Below are 19,390 nucleotides of genomic sequence, written 5' to 3' on the forward strand. Positions count from 1 at the left end.
ATCTTTGTGGAAACACTTTTCTATGTTGAAAAATGTAACTAGTGTCGGTCTTCATAATTGTATTTGAGTCTTGATCTACTGTATTCGTCAAAAGAAAGGAAAAAGAATTTATTATAAAAGAAATTAACTTATTAAAGCATGGGTTTCATTCTTGGTTCAATGTTTTTAAGGTCAAATCCTCCATTGTAGGCTTCTAGGGTTTATGTCAGTTGTCCTTGTCTGTGTCATAATGTAATAGACCTTCTTGGGTTTTATCAATCAATTAAGAAATTTATTTTTATATAAAATAGGTGATTTTGGCCTCCTCCACCAAGTCGGCCTCAACCTGGACTAGTCGGCCTAATTGAAGGACAAAATCTACTATATAAAGGAAATGACTCGACCTCATTTGGATCACATTCACAACAAGTTCGATCTGCAGTTGTCTAGCATAAGAAGGCACATTTTCTCTCTTTGTCTCACATGTGCGAAGTTGTTGGGTCGCTGGAAGGGCCAAAAATTCTAGAGTAGCTAGGCCGAAATTCTAGGTTGTTGGGATGTAGTGTTTGGACAAGAAGAGACTCTGGAGTTTGCTGAATCATTTTGGAAGGCTGACTTGGTGGAGGAGGAAGGTCTTTTGGGTCTAAGGTCTTGGTCTATCTCAATTTGATTTACTAGTATAAGGGTTTGACTGGGTTTTCCCATATAGACGGGTTTTAGCCTTGACTGAGTGCCTACATCTGGTGTCATTGGTCTTCATGTTTTGATTTGATGAAAAGAAGATAAAAGTAGAACATATAGAAGATAATAAAGAATATAAGAATAACACAAGTAATCATCAACATACGAAAATCTTTCTGCCTTTTAGATTTTTTAACATTATGTGGCATCCGAACTTACCATAACAACATCTTCCTGTGACATTTGAGCTTATTGTGGCAACATACCTCTGGGATATCTCGCGTGACACATGGTTGATCCCCGACCATTGCCTGTATAACCTCTAGGTGCAACTTGTCAGGCCAGGAGCAACTCCACGATTGTAATTGTGTTTTCATTAAGAGAGAATATGAATATATACAAGGAGAAGGAGACTATTGGGTTTCATCTCCCAATGTCTCTTCGTCTTCCAACTTCCTTTATTTTGCTATTTACAATATTTACATAGGTTTTCCTAATCCCAAAGATTAGGTATCAACATTCTCGCCTCCTTAATTTGAAGGGACGTTGGTGAGTCCAAGCATCATTCTGAATCTTTCAAACTTTTCCCTTCCAAGTGATTTGGTGAAGATGTCTGCAATTTGCTGATTTGTGGAACAATGCCATAGGTGGATTGTCTTGGCCTCAACATGATGTTGAATCGGATTCTTAGGATTCTTCTCTGCTTGATAACAATTTGTGAATCACTTTTACAGTTATCTTAGCTTGATCTTCTTCTTCTTATTAGTGTGTGTTTCATCAAACTCTTACCAAAAACATAAACACAAGAACACAAATGTTGGCTCTCTGCCAGTGCCAAAACCCCTCTCTTAGAGAGGAAATCCATTGGGTAAGTTTCTCTTATTGATCAATGCCAAACCCTAGACCCTTGACTAGGATATCCTCCAAGCACAAGTTAAGTCCTTCCTCTATTCTGCACTTTGTTCCCGACACATCGACTTCCTCCTTCTGACATTTGCTCCCTAGCACTTCATCCTCCTTCTCTGCTGCTTGTCTAGAGATAGGCCTTCCTTGTGTGAGCATTTTATAAGAGATGTTCTTCTTCTATCCTTTACTCAATTAGACTTCTTCTTTTGTTGACTAAATGAGATCTTTCTTGAGGTATGACTGTAATAATGTTCTGCTGCCCTAATTTTTTCCACATGTGGTACGTACCCTAGAGAATTAGGGTCCTTTCACCTTCGCTAGAGGGATAGGCTTCTTCACTTGACTTGGGAGGTCTTGTGAGCCTAATTTCTAGCCCAAACAATAATGATTCTTGAATTGTTTTTTCACTGCTGTTATACCCACAGATTGTCCTCTTCTACCTCACACTTTTGACTGTATTCTGCCTAGAAACAATGCCTTCACTTCGCTTCTTCTTCCTTCCTTCTTTGCTTCACTTGGAGACCCTTAAACTTGTCTTTTTCTCACTTTTCTTGGCTTCTATACTTTGCTGATTTCAGAGATGCTTGGTTTACGTTGTGAGGAAGTGGACAACCTCTATATATAGAGGATTGTCCCTCCTTTAAGCTGACTTGAGGCCGACATCATCACTGTATGCCGACTTGTGTATATCTTCATCATTTTGTTGGTTGAAGGATGTCGTTGCAACGAGGAGACTTGTTGACTTTGCTTGGAGGTATTCCTTTGACCTTATACAATATTCTACATAGTGTAACATGCCCTCTAAGGGTCTTACATAAATACATTGACACTTTGACTTCCTAGAAGCACTTAAACATGTGCTTGACCTACTTCAATGAGCAAGAAACTCATTGACAAATAATATAAAAATAATTTCTCTTTTCTTGAATAAATACAAATGTCAAAATTACATTTATGAAGATCGAACCTAGTTACATTTCCTTAAACAAAACTTTGGGTACTAGGCCAACTTTATTGCATAAGTGTTATCAATCAAATGAGGAGTTGAATGCACTTGTTTCTCCTACAAATCCTCCAGAACTTTCCTAAGCCACACAATTTCCTTTGTTGCTACAACGATTGCCACATATTCTGCCTTAGTTGTGGAATCTGCAAGAATTGACTGTTTGCGTGACCTCAGGGAGATAGCTCCTGATCCAAGACTCATAACATAACTTGAAGTAGATACACTGATTTCTTTATCTCCATCAAAATTTGAGTCAGAGTATCGAATGAAGCTGAAGTCATCCACCTGTGTATAATTGAGTCCAAAGTCTCGAGTTCCCTTTAAGTACTTTAGAACTCTTTTTGCAGCAGACCAATGACCCTCACAAGGCTTTTGCATAAACCTGGAGAGGATTTCAACAACAAATGAAATGTTTGGTTTGGTAGCTAAGTTACTAGAAATGCCTGAAGACATTGCCGGAAACTCGGATCCCCTTTTTCGAAACAGAAACGGATATGATCCTTGTCCGAAACGCCATAAAAACGTTTTTGTGCTGTGTCAGAAAATCAGAAACTTCGGATTTGGAATTGGATACGTTTCCAAGGGTTTTGAAATTTTTTTGGATCCTTTTCCAGATTTCTGAAAACAGATCCACGAAAATTGTGATCAAAATCCACCCTTAAAATGATAAAAGGCATGAAAAATTCTATATCCACAAATAAATAATAAAAATGAAGAAATCAAATTTGCAAATAAACTCACTATAAACAGAGTCTCATAATGTCTCTTCTAAGTTTTTAGAAACAACAACACTCCATATATTTATCAAGGATTCTTACTACTTGGGAAAAGATAGATGTTCAAAAATGTAAATAGAAGGGTTTGATGAATGTCTTCGTAAAAAGATTTATTGGAGCGATTAATTTTCAGTTTGGTTAACGTTTTGTTAATTGTCATTGATTTTTCTCTTGATTTCATAAATCCCTCCAATATAACAAATCTTCTTTGCCAATCTTTTGCCTGCATATAGTCAAGAGACCAAGCTGGTGTTGAGAAGATTGAAATGTTCAAATAGGTCTTGACGGAATATCCCAATGATCCCATGGGTCTTTTAAATGCCATGCGAGGAAGATAGATACCATCTTCCATGCATGACACGTTTTTTGAAGGAGTTTGACCCTAAAGCACAAAGGCTGTAGCATTTCTGATTACATTACTAATGATGATGATAATATGTTGAATGTTATAATAATCACTAATGGTGATGACAATGTTTATGTTGAATTGATGATGATGATTATGTATTTTTAGATATAGAATCTAGATTCTAAAAGATGAATGGAAATATGAAATTCTTGTATATGTATATATATATATATATATATATATATATATATATATATATATATATATATATATATATGCTTTTTCCTTGCGGTATCGTATCTGGAATTTTTGAAAAATTGCCGTATCTGTTTCAAACCCCGTATTTGTATCCGTTCCTATATCTATTTCAATGCAACTTAGTCTGGTAGTAGTCAGGTAGTTGAGAATTCCTATGAGCTGTTTGTACTTTGTTGCATCTTCAAATTCTTTTCCTTCAGTGGATGTGAGCTTTAAATTCTGTTCCATTGTAGTCGTCAAAGGATTGCACTCAGCCATCCCAAAGCTACTCAACAGATCTCTAGTGTACTTCTTCTGAAAGAGGAATATAAAATTCGGATACTAGGTTACTTCAATACCAAGATAGTAGTGAACATAGCCCAATTTGTCATTTCAAAACCTTTCCTCAGTTCTTTCTTTATGGATGCAATGTAGTTCTCATTGTTCTCTGTCATCAAAAGATCATCTACATACACCACAAGATATACCACTGTTTTGCCGACTTTCTTGACAAACAAAGTTGTATCATCAAGATCATAATGTTTGAAATTGAGTTTCAGGAGATGCACAATGAACTTGTTGTACTAGGCTCGTGGTGATAGCTTGAGGTCATACAAGGATTTTACAAGCTTGTGTACTTTGTGTTCCTGACCCTTCACAACAAATCCTTCTGGTTGGACATAAAAACATTCTCTTTCATATCTCCATTCAAGAAAGAAGTTTTTACATCTATTTGGACTTTCCAACTGTTCTGAGCTGCCAAGGTAAATAGTGTCCAGATGGTAGCCCATTTTGCTGTTGGGGTAAAAGTCTTCGCATAATCAACCCCTTCCCTCTGTGCAAAACCTTTTGCCACAAGCCTAGCTTTGTGCTTGTCGAGTGAGCCACCTGCTTTATACTTGTTTTTAAAGACCCACTTGCAGCCTATTGGTATGGTTCCCAGTGGAGGATCAACCAACTTCCGGGTGTCATTCTTTATCAAAGTATCATATTCTTTCTGCATCACTTATTTCCATTCATCATGAGAAGTGACTTCTTTGAAGGAGGTTGGTTCGAAATCTGTAGACAAATTCAATTCACAATCATAAGAAACATCCATGTCAACAGGTAAATCAGGATCGTCTACAACACCTCCATTTTGTCTGGTTGAGCTCCTTGTTCTTGATTTTCCAACTTCATCAGGACGAACACTTTCAAGTGTCTTTGTCAACCATTTTGGAGTACCTTTCTGAGATGGCCCAGGCTGCTTAGTTGACTGAGATGAGGTTGAATCAAGATTTTTCCTCCCAGTTCTATCAATCACATCACTCAAAGTGTCATCTTGATCAATGGTTGGTGCTTCATGCGTGGGAGAGAGTGCTTTAGAAGGAGATTCCATAGATTGATCCAGTATAGGGATCCCCCTTTCAAGATGTGGAATCTCATTATCAAACCTTTGAAAGGACTTTGCATGTTTGAATCTATCCAAGCGATCACGCTGCCACTCAACAACATTGTCAGTGTTGGAAGATTCAAGAAATGATCACATCTCTAGATATTATAAACTTCTTATTCACTTCATCATAGAGACGACATGCTTTGGAGGTATTTGAGTACCCCATGAATATACATCTGCGACTCCTTGCACTAAGTTTGTTTCTTTGTTCCTTGGGTATCAAGGCATAAGAGGTGGAACCAAAATCCCTGAGATGCCTCATCGAAGGAATGTGACCATACCACATTTCATAGGGAGTCTTGTTTTTGATAGCATGAGATGGACACCTATTCTTTATATACACAACACATAGAACTGCATCAACCCAAAACATGATCTTAACATTTTTGAAAAACATCATCGAATGTACCATATTTGAGATTGTCCTGTCCATTCTTTCAGCTACTCCGTTATGTTGGGGATTATAAGGCATGGTTGTTTGATGTTTGATCCAATGCATGATGCTAGCGAAGATAGTTTTGAAATTCATTTGAAGTATATTCTTTATCATTATTAGTACAAATAGAGCTACAATAGATTTCAACACTCCCTCTTAGCTAGGGGGGTAGTTTTTCATTCTCTCTCAAGATCCATCTTCCCGACCAATCCATAGGTCTCATGACCCACAACCCGGGGAAGAGAACACAATCCAAGTTTCTTTCTCTCGAACTCATCATAAGGAAAGATACATAGCATCCATCTCAGAGCATCTCTCGAACAACAATGTCTCTCAGCATACAACCTATAGGAGGAATCATCAATACATCTCCCAGACTACAATGTCTCTTAGACAGCCTACGGGAGGAATCCATCTCTGCATCTCTCGGACAACAATGTCTCTCGACACAGCTTATAGGAAGAATCCATATTTGCATCTCCCAGACAACAATGTCTCTCGGCGCACAACCTACTGGAGGAAACCATCTCTACATCTCCTAGACAACAATATCTCTCGACACACAACCTACATGAGGAATCCATCTCTCAGAGCACAATGTCTCTCGGCGCACAACCTATGAGAGATGCTCTGTCCATGATGCTATGTAATCAGTGCTCTGTCTCACTCAGAGAGGGGTTCTTAACAACTCCTAGTTGTTCTCTAAAATAACCAAACTTCATCTGAGACAACGACCTTGTCAATACATCAGAAACCTGCTGATTAGTAGGAACATATTCTAGCCTCACTGTTCCTCTTTGAACAATATTCTGGAAGTAATGATACTTGATTTCAATGTGCTTTGATCTATCATGGAACACCGGGTTCTCATATGGTCTCACACAAATGTGATTATCACAATAGATAATGGTCAACTCTAACATTTGATCAAACAAGTTTGAGAACAACTTTCGAAACCATATAGCCTCGCAACAAGCAACATTAGTAGCAATGTATTCAACTTCAGTTGTACTCAGAGCAATAGAGGTATGTTTTTTGCTAGACCATGAAACCATAGCAGAGCCCAAGCTAAAACAATATTCAGAGGTGCTCTTTTTGTCAATAGAGCTATCAGGCCAATCAACATCGGTAAACCCATACAATTTCCATTCACCATTAGAAGCATACATCAGACCATACTCAATGGTACCTTGCAAGTACTTCAATATGTGTTTTGCTACAACCCAATGTACACGACGAGGCTCTACCAAGAATTGACTCAATGTGTTAACTACGTAACAAATATCAGGCCTGGTATTCACAAGATAGTTCAACAATCCAATCAATCTGTGATACAAGGTAGGATCAACTAACTCTAAGTCACTGTCCCAGATCTTCTTTAGGTTCGTTACCATAGGAGTGCCCGTCAACTTGCAGTCCATCATGCCAAATCTTTGAAGAATCGAAACAATGTACTTTCCTTGGCCCGAAAGATACCCTCAGGTCTTTTTGCCAAATTTCCAATCCCAAATAGTAATGAATGAGGCCAAGGTCTTTCATTTCAATTTCGGAAATCAAACTCCCTCTTGCACTGAACAACCAATACTTCAGAACTTGTTAGAAACAAATCATCTACATATAATAGTAGTATCAGGGGTTCACGATCAACAACTTTGAAATATAGATTCAGATCAACTTCGCTCTTCTTGAAGCCCAAATTCAACATATAACCATCCATACAGGATTACCATGCACGAGGGGCCTGCTTCAAGCCATACAATGCCTTCTTCAATTTGCAAACACGTGTCTCTCTATTGTGGACCTCAAAACCTTGAGGTTGTTCAATGTAGACTTCTTCTTCAATGACCCCATTCAGAAAGGCTATTTTGACATCCATTTGATGCAACTTCCAACCTGCAATAGATGCAAGAGCAATAATAGATTTAATAGATGCATACTTGGCAACAGGAGCAAATGTGTCTTCATAATCCTCTCCCTCTTTTTGGGAGAATCTACGAGCCACAAATCTAGCCTTATATTTTTCAACACTTCCATCAACAACATGTTTATCTTGTAGATCCATTTTGAAGAGACAACAAATTTACCTTCAGGTCTTGGTACGATCTTCCAAACATTGTTTTTCAATATAGATTGATATTCTTCAGTCATCGCTTCTTTCCATACTTGCTCCTCAACAACTTCTTCGTAGAAGGATGGCTCAGGTTCAATGAACTTGCACATAAGGGCTGTATAACCAGAGTACTTTTTAGGCTTCTTGCTTTCCTTGAAAGTCCCACGAGCAATAGTATGACCTTCAACTTCCTTCAATGTTTTCTCTAACCAAGCAAGTCTCTTTTCTTGTCTCAACAACATGAACTTTTGTAGATTTCACAGGTTCATGATCAATGTCTTCTACATGAGGCTCTTCATCCATAGGCACAGGTTCTTTGGATCTTGATTCCGCATTCTTTGGGACTACTTGTATTTCATCATTAGAGTTGATGTGTGAACCTTTGGACTTCCAAAATGCAACATCGTCAACAAAAATAACGTCCTTGCAAGTCTCAATATATCGTTGCCCTGGAATATAGACCCTAAAGGCCTTTGAATTCTCAATGTATCCAACAAAGGTATCCTTCTTCCCAGATGGTTCCAACTTTGACCTTTTCCTTTGGGTACATGAACAAAAACTGGACAACCAATTTTTTTAAATGTTCAACATTTGGCCTCTTACCTGTAAAGACTTATTCGGGAGTCTTATAATCCAAGACTTGATGTGGGCATTTGTTTTGAATGTAGACAACAGTTCTTGCGGCGTCACCCCAAAGAAACATCAACAACTCTTGATCACAGAGGATAGCTTTGGCAACTCTCACCTGTAAAGGCTTCTTCGGGAGTCTTATAATTCAAGACTCGATGTGGTCATCTATTTTGAATGTAGACAACAATCCTTGCAGCTTCACCCCAAAGAAACATCGACAACTCTTGATCATGAAGCATAGCTTTGGCAATTTCCATTATAGTTCTATTCTTTCTTTCTGCAGTTCCATTTTGTTCAGTGTAGTAGAACTATCAACTCCCTCTTAATTCCAGCTTCCCTGCAAAAATCAATCAATACATTTTATACATACTCCCCACCGTTGTCAAACCTTAGTGTCTTGATTCTTCTTTCTATAACATTTTCAACCTATGCTTTGAATTCACGAAAGTTTTCAAACTCTTGATGCTTGGTCTTGAGAAGATAAATCCAAGTTTTGTGGGAGTAATCCTCAATAAAAGATACATAATATAAACATCCACCCAAAGTTTTGTCAGGCATGGGCCCACAAACATCAGAATGTATAAGATCCAATATTCCATTAGATTTACTTTCACTGCTAGTGCATCTTCCTTCAACATTTTTCCTAGGGGCACGTCCTTTGCATACTCCATCATGATTAGTCTTAAGTTTATGTTCACCCTTAACAAAATATTTCAATCTTCCCAAAGCCTTGTAGCGTATATGAGTGTACCTTCTATGCCAAATCTCACTACGTTCTCCAGTGTTGTGGAAGAGAGCTTGGAATGAACGACCAAGGAGATGATATAATCCTCCAATTTTTACCCCAGTAACTTTAGCAGATTCAAAAGGTGATTTTTTCTTCCATACTAGGACTTGTCCATCAACAAAAGCAACTTTGTACCCTATGTCTTCAAGAGAAGATATGGACAACAAATTCTTCTTTAAACCAGTAACATATAAAATATTGTTAATGGATACATTACCTCCAGATTCCAATTGAAAAGATGATGTATCAATGCCCTTGACTTCATATTTGCAATTGTCTCCAAGCTCGACCTTTTGAGAGAACTTCTTTTCAAGTAATTCAGATAGATAATCATGATTTCCAATCATGTGCCTAGAGGTACCACTGTCCACAAGCCAAATTTCATCATGCTTTTCAATAGAATCTGTAAGAACACAAATAAATGAGTGTTCAGATTCATATTCACTTTTTCCATGCCTTCTTTTTGAAGATGGCCCATCTAGATCAACAACAGATGCATGATGTCTTACGATCATCATCCCTTTCATAGTCACCTCTTTGATTCCTTTGAGGACATTGAGTTTGATAGTGACCATAAGCATGACAACGAAAGCATTGAATATTGGATAGATCTTTTTTATCTCTTCTATCTCTTCTATCTGGAGGAGGAGGAGGAGGTCTTCTTTGAGAGGTCGAATCCCTTCTTGAAACAGATTTAGGACCTTGTCTTTTGCCAACACTTCTTTGAAATTTTCCAAAATTTGGTTTCTTCTTGTTGTTTTCCTTAACATGAGCTGCAAATGCTTCTACGCTTGGATCTTTAATGTCTCCTCTAGAATAGAGTCTTGACTCTTCCTGTGTGCATGCTGCCCATAACTTGTCAAAGATCGAGGCATTCTCTCTTGCACTAATACCTCAGTCCCAAGATCTAGGGAGACCACCCAAAGCAACAACTACCAATTCCTTATCAGATACTTCTTCATCATGGCTTTGAGTTGGTCTCTAATTTGAGATAACTTGACAAAATATGATGCCACCGTGTCATTCTTTCTCAACTTGATGTTAAGAAGCTGGCCTCTTAGATTGACAGATTGATTCACATTATTGATAGTGTACAATCCAATGATGGCATCGTACATTGCTTTAGTAGTCTTGTGTTTAGCAATATAGGGAATGAAATGATCCCTAACATAATCTAATAGAATGCTTCTTGCCAAAATATCATCTTCATGATACTTTTCCTTTCCTGCTTGATCATATGGTTCAGTGACTTTAGCTGTGACAATTCCCAAGGTTTTATTCCTTGCAAGAATGATCTCAACACTAGCCTTCCACGCCCTGTAGTTAGTGGCTCCTTCAAGCTTGCTTTCGGTTTTCATGAATGAAGAATAAATGATGAAAATGTATGACAAAACCTAAAAACTTTTCAAATGCTTCTTCAAGATGTTCTTCAAGTGATTTTCAAGATGATTTCTCAGCTCTTTTCCTTCACCAAAGCTCTAATTCCATGTTGAAATTCTAGTAATGTAATGACTAGAATTGCTTTTCACAAATGATAACTACTACTATTGATGTAAATTGTTCCTTCTTTATACTTTAGTCAACAAGTAGTTATACCTGATAAACTTCAACCAATTATTCTTCAACAAGAGCAGTAAATAGAGATCACAGTAGACATTGAATAGTAGATAATAAGCCAGAGACAAGAGATACCAAGATTAGGTTCACAGCCAGGGCAAAACCCACTAAGGGGAAACCCAAAATTGTTTCCTTATGAGAAAGAGATTCTGTCCATCAATAGTAGATCTGAATTATCCAACAAATCCAAAGTAATCTACATTGAGATACCCAAACAAAGTCTGCACAAAATGTGAGAGAGATTCCACCTATGTTGAATAAGATGATCTGCCCAAGGAGGCTGAAATATAGGCCTGCGGTCACTGTAATAGAGGCCCGAAGTTCCCACTGAAATTGTCAACGATCTGTGGAGAAGGTACACCCAAAAAAACCTCGGTCAACTTCAGAATTATGTCACAAAAGCAGAGTGAGGCTCTTTGTAATTCTCGGCCACAAAAGTTGACATACCTCAACTGAAAAGGTTACTCCTGATTCTGAATAGACTAAAGAAGACCTCATGCTTTGCAAACTATAAGATCTCATGGGTTAGAGATATTATCTCCAGAGGGAGTTAAGAGCAAAATCCAACATATCTTGGATGAATGCATCACTACTTAAGGATTGGCAGAAAACTAAGAGAAGCTTGTAACCAAGATTCTCTAGAAGACAAATTATATACCTATGGAAGAAGTTGGAAAGATCTAATATTATTGATCCATCATTGTAACTGATTGGTTCCATAAAACATTTGATCAAGGGCACATCAATTGGGATTAGCAGTGTTGATGATGAGTAGTGATACTACTGATGGTTGATTACACATGGGATTTGGTTTCCTGGTAAAGCATAAAACAAAATTCTATGGCACTACAAAGAAAGAAGATATGGAAGCTTGTACAATCAACTATGAAGCAATTTGGCTCCATAAAGTGTTTAATGGACTATTTGGTGACATGCTAGATTCGTTTATGATACGTTGTATTGATCAAAGCTATATGAAGATTGTTAGAGAACCGGGAAGGTTGAAGCACTTTATGATTCGTGACATGATGCAAAATCGAGCCGTGAAGCTACAAATATCTCCATTGACGAACAAGTAGCTGATGCATTGATGAAGTCCCTTCCCAAGGGAAAGGATGAGTATTTTTGAGACAAGCTTGGGCTTGTGGATATCTCCTCCTTGTTTGAGAGGGAGTGAGGATGGACACCTTTTTTTCCATGTGTCATGTACTATGGCCAGGACTAACAATTGTAAGTCTAGTACATGAACATGGGTAGGGAGAATGGTGGATTGGATAAGCATCAGGGACCGACATTCTTGAGATCTATATTGTGACCAAGACTAACCGCCGTAAGTCAAGTACATTGATCTAATATAAGAATGGTCTGGAGGACCGATATTTCCTTGTGTCAAGTATTGTGACAATGGATTAGGAAATGGTCTTGTGAGGACATACTTTGGTGAACCTAGGTGGAGTATGTTCCTCAGAGAGGCGGCGTGGTGTCCTATTGAATGCCTCCCAACATTATGTTCTAATCTAGTGGAGAGATAGAACTTACTTGTCAAAGCCAGGGTAGCTTGACAATGTTGGTTATGATGATGTTGTCATCATTGATGCTTATCAATCTAGATCCTTTTTTTATATGAATATTTCAACTTGAGACTATCCTGCTGAGTCATTATGAATATTTCCTTAGTTAAGAGGGAGTGTTGAAGTTGTAGGTAGAGTTGATATTCATAATGTAAATCTATCGTTGATGTATTTATTATATTTTTGTCAAAGCACGTTCTTCATGCTTAAAGAGTCAAAAGGAGTAAAAAGTAATTTATTATGAGTTAAAAGAAAATTTATTTGAGTCATGTCCCATTTGGATATTTGTAAGAAAAAGGAATTTGAATTTTGTATTGAGTCATTAGTCCACAAATTGACCAAGCTGGCCCTCCTTGGACAAGTCGGCCTAGACCTCCAATAGATACCTATTCGACCTTCTTGGACAACTATATATAAAGGACAAGTTTGAATCATTTAAAAGCTCAACTATAACACAACAAGTAGTACATTTGAACCTAGCAAAGTAGAAGGAGAAAGTCGAGTCAAAGGAGAGAGAAGAACGAAGTCAAAAGATAAGAAGAATACTCTTATTTGACCGAAGTTTGACCTTGTAGAAACTTGCATGTGTAGATGGTAATTTATGTGAAAGAGGCTGAATTTTTCTGAAGTGGTTGCAGGCCGAAATTCAGCCCTAGTTGTAGGTCGGAAATTCTTTAAGTTTGACCAGATTAGAGCAGGTTTGACCTACGTTAGCTTTGATATTGTAGGTGACTTGAAGAAGTGTTTGGACTTGGTCTCTTGGTGGAAGTTTTGGCTTGGTCTTGGTCTTGGATAACTCATTTTGATCTGATTCTATAAGAGAAGGATTGTTGGGTTTTCCCCTTGTGGGTTTTTCCTTGGCTAGCAGCCTAATTTTGGTGTCTCTTGTATTTTTGTGATCTCTATATTTTCTTGAAAATTTGAGCATTTGTATGATTGCTTGATGAAGAAGATATAAGAAGTAATAAAGAAGACATCCAATATTCACAAGTAATTATCAAGAAGAGAAATTAGGTGTTGATCTACATTACACTTGGTTTCTCAACACTGGCTGGTGTAGTGACCCAATTGCTAGCATGCAAAGCATTTAACCTTGCTTGGATCCCTCTTCTTCTCACCCTTGGAAGAGACCCCTTGCTTGTCCCTTTCTTGTCATTCTGCTTAGCCTTTCTTGCTAGAGCAAGGTTCTCCTCTTCTTCGAACCTGTTCTTTTGATCTCCCCATTGACCACTTTCTTGGATCTCCTCTTGGACAAAATCATCCCAAAGCTTTTCCCAGTCAGGTAGGTGATCCTGAGTCCTGACCCATAATACACTTGACAAAGACCTCCCAATGCTTCGAAAAGCCATTCAAGGATATACACTCAGCTCCTCCTTAGCAATTGTCTCTCCAACAACAACCAATTCGTCTCTGATGCGTGTCAGCTTGGACAAATAAGATGTCACATGCTTGCCCTTAGACATTCTTGTGCCATGCAACTCGTCCTTGAACATTATCTTTCGACTCTAATAGTCACTTTGATATAGTTTCATGAGCACATCCTGCATCTTTTTCGCAGTATCCTTCTTTGATATATGGGGTATGAGATGATCCTTTGTGCCTTGGCCTCCTTGACCTAATGCAGATGAAGGGAAATCATTTGCTGGTGGAACCCTGTTGCATAAACGAAATTCCACATCTTGTTCTCATTTAGAACAATTGAGATTCGAACCTTCCATTGCAAATAGTTCGAAGAGCCCTCAAGCTTATCCTCATATCGAACACTAGTAGCCGTTATAGAATAAAAACCATGAAGAGATTGAAAACTGAAATATGAATTTTTTGTCCTGAAACCTGTGTCAAATATCCTTGGCTTTGTATTCAGAGTTTAGAGCTCTGATGCGATGTTAATTTCTTTAAATCCTAGTTACAAATTTACTGTTTCAACAAATAATCAGAGATCTGAAATAAACAAAGCTCTCTTATCTGATTTGTAATGACAAATATTGTGGGTTTTTAACCAAATAAACAACAGATGCAAAAATACTCTAAACCAATCACATGCAATAGAGAATAACACAGATACACCTCGAAATCTCCAGTGTGGGGAAAACCAACAAACATTGGGCTTCTTATTCAACTTCAGGAGACATTTTCTTACAGCTGTTACACAAGAATTTGCTCTGGAAAATACCCAACAAAAGATCTCAGCCCTCTATCTCTCACTTGGCTTTTGTATGACCCGCATGCGCGACCTAGCAGAAAACTTTTGCGTACAAAGAAACTCGGCCTCCCGGCCAAAGAGAAAACCCGGCCTCTCTGTTGATCTCGCTTGTCTTGATCTCGTTCTAGCCAGCTCAAACTAGCATTTTCCTTCTCTTGTTGCCAAATACTGTGCTCCATAGAATCCCAACTTGTGCCAAATCAAATGTGCATCTCCTTTGGCTCGAACCTCCTAATAGAAAGATCAAAGCCTAATCTCAAGCAAAATCCCTAACCTTAATGGTTGAGATTAGATCTTGACTCACTAAGATCAACGGCTACGACTTAATCTGTCGTTGACTTATTTTCCCTTTTATAAAAAGGTACCCAACAATTAAATTAAATTGTCATCTAAATTCTTGACTTGGGAAATTCATTAATTAACTGTTGTAGGAGATAATTAAGGTGACTTGCTGCATGTCATGGCACCTGATCCATGTAGAATCACCTTCCAAGCTACAATTTCAATAACAGGCTTCTTCTACCACATGACCTACTTCAGAGAAGTTGTTTGTGACACATTAGTTCTTCCATTTATCCAATTCCTTATAACTCCATTAGCCCATGACTGATAGGCACTTGTTTCCTTCCATATCTTTTTATTCCTTGTTTTTGTCCATGATTTTCATATATTGTCCTTATCCAATTTCCATTGCTACTTACTTCATATACTATAACTAACAACCATTTTTCTTAGGTTAACTCTTCATTAAATCAGCCTGTGCCCCCATTCTATAGCTTGGCAATCCTACCTTTTAGGGAAGTGCCCCTATAGTTGGAGAAGAACCAACTTAAAGAAAGAGGAAGAGCTACTAAGTGACAATGATTAGCCTTCCTGAGTTGCACGTACCAGGCCCTTCATGCTTGGGACTTTACATCTCTTGGTATATTGTTTCTAAAAGAATGGCACTGAAAAGAAAAATGAACTACTTCTTTTCATTTGGTAACGCATGATTGCCACTCAGATCTGTGCCAGGGCTTGTCGCTATAACATGCATCCTGTGCTGATTCTGCTGCTATATTCTGTGCCTTTTGGTATAACAACCAGACCCATGGGTCCCTATTTAGAAAAATTTCGGTCAAACTTCCTGAGCACTTAATCAATCTCTAACTCTTTTGTGATTATGGATCCCGAGATTCTAGGGTATGCCCAGAAAGATTGGGGGTGGTGAATCCTTCATTTTGCATGACACTAAAACTTATGCTGAGGTCAAACGTGTGCTGCAAGATGCTGAATTTAGATGGCTCAAAGGATTTCAACTCATTTGGAAAATCAGGGCTGCCCTCAAATTTTTTATGTTGGAATATATGGTGCCTAACCATAGTCTGGCATTACTTTATGTGTTATATGTAGGAAAGAGGTGACTATTAAGCATGCTTTTGGGTATTTAAGACAGGTCATTGTTTCTAGACCTGGACCATTGCAGTGTTTTCATCTGTTTTTTTGGTCTGCAAGGAATGAAGGGTGCAATTTTGGGAGATGTTTGGATGATTAAACAGCATTGAGGGACTATGGGGAAAAATTCATATTACAGCCCTTAATTTCCTTGGGAAAAAGGGGTCTTGGGTCTTGGGCCAAATTCAATGATGTTCTCACCTTTATACATCTAGGGTTACTTTTTAGCATTGAGATGGCTGCTTCCCAGACAAGTGCTTGATTGATACCCCAAAGAAAGGTGTGGATTCCTTGGAGCTTGGAGCTTGGAGCTAGGGTTGACATGATGGCCTTCCTTGGCTATGTTGGTGAAGGTGTTTGAGGTGTTTGATCCACAGGCCTGTAGTCTCTTTATGTAAGCATTGATGTAGCTTCTATGTATAATGAAAGTAACAGGCTTTGATTTCAAGAAAATAAATTGTCTTAAATGGTAATAGTAACATTTTCCTTCATAGCTACTGGAAAAAGGTAGGCTTTTCCTTGTTTCCTTCGGAAGAATATGGATGTTGAGGTTATATATAATGTTTGAGCTGACACAATATTTCTCTATGGATATTGTTCGCAGGTATCTGCAGTTCTTCTAGGTTGTGCCTTTCTGTATGACATCTTTTGGGTGTTTGTTTCACCTAAACTATTCCATGAAAGTGTGATGATTGTGGTAAGTTTTCATATTTGATTTTATGTTTCTGAGCACTGATATTCAGGTGTTGCTTCTATATTTGTCCCGAGTATCAAGTATGCATGGTATCCATATTTGATTTTATGTATCTTAGCGCTGATAGTCAGCAGTTGCTTCTATCTGTCCCAATTATCAGGCATGCATGATATTCATTGCTTTGCTGCAGGTTGCTCGTGGTGATAGAAGTGGAGAGGATGGCATACCCATGCTACTGAAAATTCCACGTTTGTATGATCCATGGGGTGGCTACAGCATCATTGGCTTTGGAGACATACTTTTACCAGGACTGCTGATAGCCTTTGCTTTAAGGTGACAATATTATAATTTTAATATGCTATTTAGAGAGTTCTACATTGTTTTTAGGTACACCATTCTAAATATTTTGTCATAACTACTCTTTCAGATATGATTGGGCAGCTAAGAAGACTTTGCAAGGAGGCTATTTTCTGTGGTCCATGATTGGCTATGGCTTCGGTAAGGATAAATTCCTAGATTTCAATTTGTACAGATACATTTTACGAAGACTACTGAATGGCATTTTCAGTGGAAATCTTTATAGCAGATTGCTGGATGATCATTAAAATGTGTCATGGTTTGTCCATACAAAAATATTTAAAATTTTATTGTCATCAACTTTGGATTGAGCCAAAATTGCTGAATATGAAAAAAGATGTACCTTTATAATTGCAATGCCTAATCAGTATTGCAAGTGTTAGCCTTGCAGCAATTAACAGATTGTGAGAAATTACATAGCAAAGCCACAGCTGAAGCTGATTTTAAAATTTCATGCTACAGCTAGGGATCAATCTGCTTCTATCTATCAGCTTGTGCAGATTTCTAACTGAACATGTATTATGAGGATGACTGAAATTAGAATACTATTCCTGTGTCTTGATACAAATTTCAAGCCTGACAAATAGTTCATTGATAGCCAGATACTGGTCTAATTATTAATCGGTAGTTTCAGTTCACCTTATTATTATGCATAAAAAAGTTGATATATGCAGTTCATTATGATCATTTGGAATCCCAGTGAGTGTCTGCATACTGTTGAATGTCATACAGAGAAGCACTCTAGTCTTTATGGCATTCATGATATCAAAATTCTCAAGCTTCTGAAATGATTACTGAAATTTTTAACCCAATTTTTTGATGGATATTCAGGTGTACTGTGTATAAACAAATAGGCATGTAGATCTAACGAATATCATTCTTTGCAGGGCTGTTCATTACATATGTTGCTCTGAATCTGATGGATGGAAATGGACAACCTGCTCTTCTGTATATTGTTCCTTGTACCCTTGGTATGCCCATTGCTTACTAATATGCTATCGTATTTTATGTTAAAATTCATTTAATTAAGTCCATCAATTAGAACTAGAAATCCTTATCCTCGAAATATCTGTTTTCCCCAAATACTGTAATGGTGCAGGCACTGTTATAACCTTGGGATGGTTGCGTGGTGAACTAAGTAATTTATGGTCAGAGGGAGAGCCTCGAATGCCTTGCCCACATATTGGACACAAGGTTGGCACATGAGTTCAGGGATTATGTTCTTTGCAGAGATTTATGGTCAAAGGCAGAGCCTCAAATGCCTTGCCCACATATTGGACCTAAGGTTGGCTCATGAGTTCAGGGATGGTTTTCTTTGCAGAGAATTTTCCTGCTCGAGTTGCATTCAAATCTGTATATTTTATCTTTACATTAATTTTATCAAATGCAATGCTAAGCATCAGCCAAGCTTGGATGCTCATGTCCTACTATTATCTGGTTCCTGCAGACAGTAACTTTTAGAATGTGGCATTTCCATCTAAGGAATATTAGTGCTGATTATATGCATGATAAGTTTATTTTAACCTACAAAATGCTCAAAAGCAGACTTTACCAGTCTAGTGAAAAGCATTTCTGATCTTTATTGAGAATTCTTTTTATACCTGCATGAAATTGTACAGAGAAAGGAGTCCAACAAAATAGATTTTCAATTAAAATGAAATTCTTTTCGTTGCGTCATAATGAATTCTTAGAGATCTTGGTGCTCGAGGTTTACTGTTTCTTATTGTAAAATTGAATATTTTGAAGAGAAGAAACCTTTTCATCCATGCGTTTCACCCTTCAAATCCAGAAATGCAAGATATCAGTTTTGCTGCAATGTTTTGTCCGGTCCTAATGTAGTCGCTGAGAGCAAAACATAGTTATGCATCGATACATGGTTGTAATTTGCTTACATGTTTCGAATTGATAGATGACCTCAAAAGTGTTTCAACCCTGGCCTATAGATATGACAGGAAGTTGTTCTTCTTTGTGAGATTCAACTATTACATTTGCGATATCATGCAACATTGGCATCATTTGACAGGACAAACGTCGAATTCTGCAAATAATAATGTCCTGTTATGTTTATCTTTTTTAATTGGTGCTGAATCCTTTTAGAAATTCTCAAAATGCGGAGATAATAGAGAGAGCAATTCAAATATTTACCATTGCCATATTCTAAATGTTCTACGTTTGGCTTTTT

General features: G+C 37.7%; 1 protein-coding gene across 2 annotated transcripts in view; it reads left to right on the forward strand.

The window, feature by feature from the left end:
- SPPL2 (SIGNAL PEPTIDE PEPTIDASE-LIKE 2) overlaps window positions 1-18,797 on the forward strand; it is a 170,874-nt gene extending 152,077 nt beyond the window's left edge. For both annotated transcript variants that reach the window (XM_089446161.1, XM_089446162.1), the window contains exons 10-14: window positions 16,762-16,854; window positions 17,042-17,184; window positions 17,279-17,349; window positions 18,096-18,179; window positions 18,308-18,797. In XM_089446161.1, the coding sequence (XP_089302287.1) occupies window positions 16,762-16,854; window positions 17,042-17,184; window positions 17,279-17,349; window positions 18,096-18,179; window positions 18,308-18,414 (498 nt within the window). In that variant the 3' untranslated portion in view covers window positions 18,415-18,797. The remainder of the gene's footprint in view (window positions 1-16,761; window positions 16,855-17,041; window positions 17,185-17,278; window positions 17,350-18,095; window positions 18,180-18,307) is intronic.
- The last annotated feature ends 593 nt before the right edge of the window (window positions 18,798-19,390 follow it).

This window comes from Pinus tabuliformis, chromosome 9, assembly GCF_031772625.1.
Source record: "Pinus tabuliformis cultivar Carrire ecotype Pingquan chromosome 9, CPIR1, whole genome shotgun sequence".
NCBI lineage: Eukaryota > Viridiplantae > Streptophyta > Pinopsida > Pinales > Pinaceae > Pinus > Pinus tabuliformis.